General features: G+C 32.2%; 1 protein-coding gene and 1 long non-coding RNA gene across 3 annotated transcripts; one reads left to right on the top strand and one right to left on the bottom strand.

Moving 5' to 3' along the window:
* The first annotated feature begins 3,372 nt into the window (after positions 1 to 3,372).
* Positions 3,373 to 4,187, top strand: LOC133673828 (EG45-like domain containing protein). Its single transcript, XM_062094731.1, has 3 exons — positions 3,373 to 3,512; positions 3,627 to 3,927; positions 4,024 to 4,187. The coding sequence occupies exons 1-3, from the start codon at positions 3,398 to 3,400 to the stop codon at positions 4,031 to 4,033; spliced, it is 426 nt and encodes a 141-aa protein (XP_061950715.1). The 5' UTR covers positions 3,373 to 3,397; the 3' UTR covers positions 4,034 to 4,187.
* A 134-nt stretch (positions 4,188 to 4,321) lies between these two features.
* On the bottom strand, positions 4,322 to 8,565 carry LOC133674239 (uncharacterized). 2 transcript variants are annotated; one of them, XR_009835172.1, is made up of 4 exons: positions 7,848 to 8,565; positions 7,043 to 7,276; positions 6,495 to 6,771; positions 4,322 to 4,584 (listed from the first exon to the last, which is right to left on the bottom strand). It is a non-coding gene; the product is annotated as an uncharacterized LOC133674239 (long non-coding RNA). The 2 variants fall into 2 exon arrangements; XR_009835171.1 differs by lacking the exon at positions 4,322 to 4,584 and having other exon boundaries at positions 6,243 to 6,771; positions 7,848 to 8,561.
* Positions 8,566 to 9,325: the final 760 nt, after the last annotated feature.

Genomic DNA, 9,325 nt, shown 5'->3' on the forward strand with positions numbered 1-9,325 from the left:
TCATCTTGTTGAGAAATATTTGAGTTTTATATTTTTTGGTTCAAAAACCTTATTTGAAAGTGCATCTAAACTAAGGTGGTGTTGTTTTAATTTTAAGAGGTATATTGCAAACATCTTAGATGTACAAATGAGGAGCAATAAAGCTTTAAAAATAAATGATTTATCATTGACAATAACAAAAATCGCATTACTTTAAAGTGTTTCAACAAGTAAGTACCCTTTTTTATTTTAATTTAAGCATACATGTTTTTTTCATTAACATATATGCTAGAACTTTGAATTATATCAATTATAAGTTTGAATATATAAAACAAACCTCTGATAAGACATTTTATGCCAACTATTTTTTATTAGCAATGAAAATACTATTAAAATTTTGTCTAATTATCGACAAAATATTCCATCAGCAATTTATAATTTTCTAATAGTGATTATTTAAGATAATAACCCATAATAGTTAGCAGGTCACTGTTAAGTTAAAAAACACTGTGTAGGTAATCTATTAGGTTTGGGCATGACATAACACTACTAGTTATAGCAAAAGAAGGCGTGAATATGGAATCAATACTTTAGAAAAAATGAAAATGATCATTTGACCTTCACATGTACAAAGAAGATAGAAAAATATAGAGTCTAGATGGTAAATGCCACTACACTGTTAAGTTGTGTATGAAGGCATACGTACAATGTCGTCATTTGGAACGATGTTTCTCTTTAAAAACACTGAATTTTTCTTTGGTTAGCTATATATGTCCTTTTTGCATTTTTGAGTTAGAAAAAATTGTCTTAGAGATTCTGGAATAAAATTGTTGGCTGGTGGGGACTTTCATAGCGCACCCCTTTTTCCTTAGATGATTTGTTTCATTAATTGTAAGGAATATATATGATTAAAGAAGAGGTTCATTGAAAAGTTTGGCAAGGACTATTCTATGGAATAGTATGGATTATCTAGCATGCATACTAGGAACAAATTCATATATATTTGATGTAATTCCATTGGATTAATTGGAATATATTATGTTTTTCGCTTTTTATTTCACAATTAATGTTGCATCTTGGATTTGTTCTTATAATCCTTGTTTTGTTTATGCTAGCATGGATTTGTTAAGGAATAGAGAGTGAGTTGCATATTCTAGTAATTAGTACTTGTATATTGTTATGTTATCATAACTATTGTTGTATCTTTTTTTTTTCTTGTGTTGGATTTGTATATATCCACATAATATATGACCAACTTAATCTAGTTCTTGATATCAAGAAAAAGAAGAAGAAGAAGAAGGTGTGAATATTAGTTTTGTTTCCAACCAGTCCTTGGTGGAAACAAACAAAGTCATGAGTCGAAGGATTTATTGAATATTGATGTTCTAACAGAACAAGTCATGATTTCAATTTCTATTTGAAGTTCCTACATGTTAAACTCTTATTTGAAGGTTCTGGTGCATTTAAAATCCCATCAATAAAGTTTAAGTGTGCCTTGAATCCACATAAACCATTTGTGGAACTAGTAATTAAAAAATAACAGTATTCCATTTGTGGAACTAGTTTAGATATATAAAATTGATTGATGACGGAAAAGGACTGTTATTTAGATATTTTATAAGAACATTCTAAAGAATTTTTTTTTTTACTTAGAGTTATAAAATCAAAGGAATTATATAGGTAGGTATAATATTAATTTTGAATACTATCTATCGTTTAAAATATTTTATTTGTGTGAAGATTTTAAAACTTATCTTTATCTTGAAATAAGAAAAGGAAACCTAGAGAGAGAAACATGTGGTTAGGGTTTGAATTTAGGTTAGACTTTTCTGGATGAATCCCCACTTGTAATTAAAAATAATAAAAAGCCGCAAACTTCTTAATTAAGGAACTCATGGTGGTATTGTTGCATAGAAGTTTATGTGTAATTTAATTAAAAATATTATTGAAAATTTAATAATAATTGTTTTTTACTTAAAAATATATCAAAATAATATATATTTTTTTAATTTAAGCTAATCAAAACAATTTAAAAATATTAAAATTTTAAATTTTAACAAAAACATGATAAAATTCAATACCAAATAACCCTGCGGAAACTCCGGGTGGGTTGCATAGAGCATGCGAGTATAAAATTCATTTTCCAGTTGTTGATTAAATTAAGATCTTATCAAAAACATCTTTTCAAGGAGGGATGATGTCAAAACATCTTACCGTAGAAATCTTTCCGACTACGATACTCTTACCGTAGAAATCTTTCCGAATTCACGATAAAGATATGAGCAGCAGCATTAAAATAAAAAAGTCTATTGTCTAGCATCGTTACTGTATATGGATAGATAGATCCTAGTCCTACTGGCCTAGAAAAGCCTACCTTTCCTTCCTTGCAGAAGCAAGGAGAATGTTGGTTTTGATCAAGTTAAATCTAACCAAGAAAAGTCAACTCTCCCACTCGTCATTATATATATATATATATATATATATATATATACACACACACACACACACACACACACACAATTTGGATGTAATCTATGATTAAAAATATATGGATGGAAAAACTTAATTAATTGAGAAAATCTAAAAATCGGTGATCATCATTAATTGATACAGTAAAAGCTAGCTAGGAGGACAATTTTTTATGTTGGATTAGGATTTATTTTATATTAATTCCCTTACAAACGCGACAAGTCATAACCCTAAAATCATTGTTTTAAATGCAATTTATATTACAAGCTTTTCGTTGCAATTTGTATTAATATCAAGAATTTTTGGTGTATTTTTTCTATTTGTATATATTAATTCATACTCTTTTTATAACTTAAAAATAAAAGAAAAGAGAGAATAGAAGTAGCTAATTCAATCAAATAATTAATATTATGTATTAAAATTATGAGGATATTACGTACGTGTTCATACACTAACTTCTTTTTTTTTTTTTGATTCTTCTGTATAGTAGTACTAAATTGTTCTTTGTACGGAAGATTTGATGTTTCTATAAAAGGCATATTTGACTAAACCAGTAAATTGTCCAGATAACTTCCTATATATAGCATTCTCCCTCCTTGACCTTGGCCTCCATGCTTTTAATTTTAGATATACTCTCCTTAACGTCAAGATTATTGTCTTGTAAAGATGGCAGATATTGCTCGTTCTCGGGCACCGAAACATGCATTAATTTAGCAAAGAGCCGGCTGCTGAGATTTTTTTAATTACTTTGTTCCCTTTACCTGAATGTTTATAGAATTTAAATTTATTTTTACCTAGACGGCCAATAATATGCCCTCGCTGAGATTTAGAAGTTTTGAATATATATATATATATATATATATATATATACACACACACACACACACACACTACTAACGAGCTCATAATTAATATATACAGAAGGTTTATTTCCTTGCTTTGCGAGATTATGCCAACACTCGGGATGACCTCTACATTTCTACTCTTATTGCTCCTGGCAACACTCTTCCATCTCTCACATGGCGATGTTGGCACCTGTGCCCACTACAGACCCCCATATTTACGTAAGTGCCCGGTACTGCTACATGTACAAACATATGACTTCCATAAATGAAATTCGTAGTCTTCTCCCTGATCCTAATCCCTAACATTTTTTTTATGGGGTGATTGTGATGCAGCCACCGCCTGTTATGGGAACTCACCATCACATTTCCCATCAAGCAACATGTTTGCCGCGGCCGGCGAGCGAATATGGGACAACGGTGCAGCATGTGGGAGGCAGTACCTCGTGAGATGCATCAGTGCAGCTGTCCCGGGAACTTGCCTTCCAGACCAAATCATTCAGGTTAGGATTGTTGATCGAGCACAAACATCAAGGTCAAGGCCTTCATCGAATGGGGCTACCATAGTCCTCTCTTCTACCGCATTTGAAACCATAGCAGATCCTTCGGCAACATCGGTTAACGTAGAATTCCTACAGTAAGTCATGCTTGTCTTGTCTTTCTCTCAATCTTAGATTTTTCAATTTCGAAAGGAACAAAACTAAACGTACGTGGGGCATGTTTTGATGTGCAGGGTTTTGTGAAGAAGAAGAACAGTCAATGTGATGAGTTACGTGGGTTAGCGAGCTAGCTTTTCGTATTAATTGTGTATTTGTGTTTTTCAATTACTTGTGAATTGAATTGAATTGAATAATTAAGCATATTATTAATAAATTACATTTCTTGATTTTTTCTTGAGGACACTTCTTCGTTTCCAGAATTGAAGAGTATGAAGGAAACTTTTTAATTGACAAATTCTAGTGTAATGACCCATTTTTTACTCCATTTCTAGTATATTTTAAGAACTAATAAAAAGAGAGAGAGATTAAAGATGAACACAAAAACATCATCACACTTCACATAAATATGAACACAAAAACACCATAGTCGTCGGTCACTAAAAAGCATTGGAAACAAATTAAGAAACATATAATTAATAAACATTCAACAACCTGCAGAGTCTGTCACTATATATCTCCACGCACAAACCTCCATCACCGCAGCAAACTCAAAAACACAGCACTCACCTCATGGCAGGCGGGCACATTAATATATACAGCAGAGTCCCTTGTTAATTGCCTGTTAATCTTCCTGACTAGAATCCGGTACAGAAATAGCTTATTATTATTTTTTCAAAACATATACAGTTTCATATAAATATAATTAATTTCATCAACCTTCAAAAATTTTATTCATTTTCCGGTAGTAAAACAATATTCATACACAATTTAAAACTTGACTTTCTACCTTTAAAGTCTTCCTCGAATTTGACATGAACCCAAGCTATCCATAGAATTTAATATGCATTCAAGTCGGATTGGATTGTGTTGTCGTTCATGAGGTAGAGATGAAATTGCCACCCTTACTTTAACATAGCATCAATCTACGATAAAATAATGTCTTAATTTATCGTTTAAATCAACCTCTTGCCGGCATTTATTTTTATTTTTTCAACCTGGAAGAGATACGACAGTGGTTAAAATATTTAATAAGAGGTTCCGTGGCAGCGATAGATCATGCAGACCATTGACTAGAAGGATTGGGTTCCGTGCAAATAAAGGGACCTCAAGCCACAAAAAGACAGCACAAATGCCCTACTTTGCGTGACATATGGTCATCCATGATTGAATAACGGCGCTGATATGATATCTAACTAACTAGTCTGAGCTCTGACAAATTTGAAAGCATTCAACATCATTGACTAGACAAGGCATGGCATATTTTATTTCAGCTATCTTTTTTATTTTATATATTTTTATACATTTTATCTTATAGATTAATTTTCATTGCTAACAACAAACAATTTTCTCTTTTATAATTATATAAAATATAAGAAAAAAGTGTTATGAAATTAAAAGAAATAATTAAAATATTAATCAATATTTTTTAAAAAAACAAACTAAACAATTTTGAAAATAAGAGAGTATTTATTAGAAAAATAATGAAAAGTAAAAGGAAAGAGTGGTCAAGCTTGCAAGCTCGGTTAAATATACATGGGGGGGGGATGTCTTCCAAGTAAATCCCTACAAATAAGTTGACTTCTGTTGTGAACAATTTGTGCCCCGGGGCTCACATTGAAAGTAAATAACCGATTAAAAGACAAGCATTAATACAAAGTCGTGCATTACATCATTCAAATGTAAAAATTATATAAAAGTTGGAATTTTTGGGTTTGAACAGTCAGCCACAAGATGCACTGCTTGTCAGATATTCAAAGATGTTGACAAGCCATGGTAGCAGATATAAGTAAACTCAGCACAAACTGAGCCTGAACAGAGACAGGTACCCCGTAGTCCAAAACTATAAATGGACATATCTCAGATGGATATTCATAATACTTGTGCTACATTTTAATCATTGATTACTTGGAAGCTATAGCATGAAGAAAATAAAGCTTAGTCATGGCGAGCTTTATTATACATTTTGTTCAAAACAAGTTGTGTAAATCCAGAATTCTGAAAGAGGCAATTGAAAGATCTAAGCATGCTGATTTATGTCTAGATTGCAGTTCTCTTGTTCCTTTACAACTGATAAGTGGTCTTTAAAATACTTTTAGTTCTTGTTATGATAGAATCTACACATTAGTTGATTTTAAGATTATTTGATTGTACAACTCGTGTAAGCAGGATAAGATCCCGCTTTAGTATCCTATTTATCAATTATATTCTTCATTTAACAGAAAATAAAATAAAGCTTAGCCTAGCCTAGACATAAGCATTTGAAGCAATCTGCAAATTAAAGAACATGTAAGTATTAATTTTAGAATTAAAATCATCTCCTCTACTTAAAAAGCTGTAGAACAATTAACCAGTCCTGAGTTCTTATACATTAAGTTGTAGCCTAGCCTAGACATAAGGCCAGATCCTGAACAAAGCATATGCCTCAGCATAGATATCTAAAATATAACCAGGATAGCCAGGTTCGGTGTGACTCTGAATTAATGCATAGATTTGATAGTCATCTATGAAAAATCAAAGAAGATTAAAGTATAAGAATTCAACATACCTTCCTGCTGGTTCCCCATTGCCTCAGTCTGTTGCTTATGTTCTGCACACTGATTTTCTTCAGTTATTACATGTATCAAGACAGGACCCATTGACTCCAGAGTTGACACTTCTTGTAAAACACAAACTAAATCTTCAATATTGTGTCCATCACCAGGGCCTATGTAGTACAACCCAAGTTCTTCGAAGAGAGTTGATCCCAGAGGACCCATCATACCACGTGCATACTCATCAACTTTAGCTACTAATTCATGCATACCTATCCTCTTGGTAAGACCCTTCATAAGAAATAAGAAAAGAAAGAGCATTCAATTGAATGAAAACAATAAGTTAAAACAAGATATAAAATCTGACTGAATTTGTTGCGCTACTTATTGCAATAGAGATTTCTAAATTAACTCAAAAAAATGCATCTTCAATTGCAGAAAATTCCCATTCTCTCTAAGCAATTTTATTAGTTAATGATCCTAATACAAGCTTAGTCATGTAAGCAAATGGAAACTACTGAAAGCAACTTAGCAACTTCTCTAAGCCTCCGGAATGATTTACTTGACTGGAGCTTGCTTAGGGTGCTAGATAGAGCATTGATTGAAGTCTTGGAGCCCTCTTCAATCTTGGGGTGTAAAGAGTGTCGGCTGTCATTTAAAATCACTATCATATTTGAGTCTAAATAGCCTGCATTGCCCGTTGCTTCATAGACCTGACCAGCCATGGTTGTGCCATTGCCAATGACTGTAGCAATACGTTCCCGCCTCCCTTTAATATCACGAGCAACCGCCATACCTGGTGAGAAACTAATTAAATGCCATGTTCTAAAGTTTATTTCTAATAGTAATACTGGAGCATATAAGCAAGAGTTTTACAACTTGATTAAGAGCTAAGTACAACATAAAAGCTAAAGTTAACAGCCTAAACTTGGACAGCTGATTTCATTTGCTGACAGGACAGCACACTTACTAATAATATTTCCAGGGTAATAAGCATGAGTGAAAGAGATGTACACACCTGTATCAAGAAAAAATCCTCCATAATTCAAAACATTAATTCTTACATGGTTTCATGCATTACTGCCATGACATTTGCATGTATCATCAAATTCTCTCTATTATATTTTCTATAGATCACACTCATCTTGTCTGCTTAATCCATGCCATTAGCAATTGAATGTAATCAAAATTGTCAAAAAAACACTGCCATATCACAAAATAGACACCCCCAAGTACATAAGTACATTATTTCCTCTATCTCCATTACATTACAGTATATTCAACAGGGTTTTTGTTTCACTTCTTTCCTAAAAAAATGGACTCATCAATTGTGAATATAATCTTTAAAGACAATCTTTGTCACATACCTTGGAGTCAGTGGTGGAAACAGAACTAGGATACAAGTTAAATCTTGATATATCCACTTTATAATGACAGTTAGAGCTTGAAATCTCCAATTTGTGACCGGATTTCACAAAAGAATGTGAAGTAATTCCATATGGGTACTGAGCAATTGCAGTACCCATCAAGAAAAACAACAAAAACCCACCTCTCAAAGTTCAATATGTGTCCCAAAAAGCACAAAAAGATCAATGCTTGATTGCTTAAAAGCTCACTCGACTGAGCAAGATTTAATGACTTAAAATGTGTAAAATGATTCTAGGATTCTGCAGATAAGACACGAGAAAAGTTGACAAGAAGAGTAATGAAAAAAAAAATGGTTGGAATCCATATGGAATAAGTGAAATAATTAATAAAATTTAGACAAAATTTAGACAAGGAAAGTAGAGAGATGACAAATGGAGCATAATTTGAGGTTGTTATGGTATCAACTGTTAGAGGAAAGCAGGCGAAGAAGGAAGGTCAAAATATTGGTGGAAAGTTGAAACGTTGATTTCAAGTGTTTTATGGGCTGGTTCTAGGCCTTAATTTAGTTGTTGGGCATTGAATGATAATGGGCTTATCAAGTGGGCCTTGAATCTAGCTCATAAAAGAGATGGAATACGAGAAATTATATGTAGAGAATTTTCTAGTCTTTTATATAAATCTTGAAATAGAAAACTATAGAAAATATATTCACTGATTGAAAATGAATTTTTTTCCTTTTAAAACTTTTTTTTTCATTTTCCTAGAAAATACATGAAAGTTATAATTAAGTTAAAATACCAAAATTGGAGTTGATGATATTCTATTTTATAAAATTAAATTATTCCTCAGTTTTCGTTGATTTAATCTTGTGTTTATGTGAGTATAAAATGTGGGTAAATTGCTACTTTATTATTATTACTACTATTATTATTATTACTATTATTATTATTATTACTATTATTATTATTGATTTTAGAGTATATACTTAGATATGTTGTCAGCGCACTGCCATGAGCAGTCTCACATGTTGTGTACTGTACAGCGACCTGAAAGAATATTTATGGGGATAACATAGCTGAAGAAGACTAAAACCAAGAATTGGAATAAACAACAAGCAAAATTAAAGATGCATTTGAAAGCTTTGTATGAAAGTTCGAAACATTGATGTGAGAATCAACAGTGACTGCAGTAGAAACACATGAGCCGAGTTTATGGGATGACTTTGCGTACGATATCAGAAGCTGGAATGCCTGTGGAGAAGACAAGCAACCATTTGCAAGTGAAGGCAAAAACCATAGCAAGTTGGACTGAGTCAGGCAAAAATCTTCTAACAAAGGCTTCACAGCAAGTCACCCTATATCAAAATAAATCCTAAACTAAAGCATGCAGACAGAGAGAATGGATGGTAGTTAAATCCTAAAGCATGCAGACAGAGAGAAAGGTGTAGCTAAGTTGTAAATAGAGGTAATTGGCCTAA

Source organism: Populus nigra, chromosome 15, assembly GCF_951802175.1.
Source record: "Populus nigra chromosome 15, ddPopNigr1.1, whole genome shotgun sequence".
Taxonomy (NCBI): Eukaryota; Viridiplantae; Streptophyta; class Magnoliopsida; order Malpighiales; family Salicaceae; genus Populus; species Populus nigra.

What these genes read in the sequence shown, in the direction of transcription:
- LOC133673828 (XM_062094731.1), top strand. Translation starts at nt 3,398, where the DNA reads ATGCCAACACTCGGGATGACCTCTACATTTCTACTCTTATTGCTCCTG. An exon ending in CTACAGACCCCCATATTTAC is followed by an intron (nt 3,513 to 3,626) that starts GTAAGTGCCCGG and finishes ATTGTGATGCAG; the next exon opens with CCACCGCCTGTTATGGGAAC.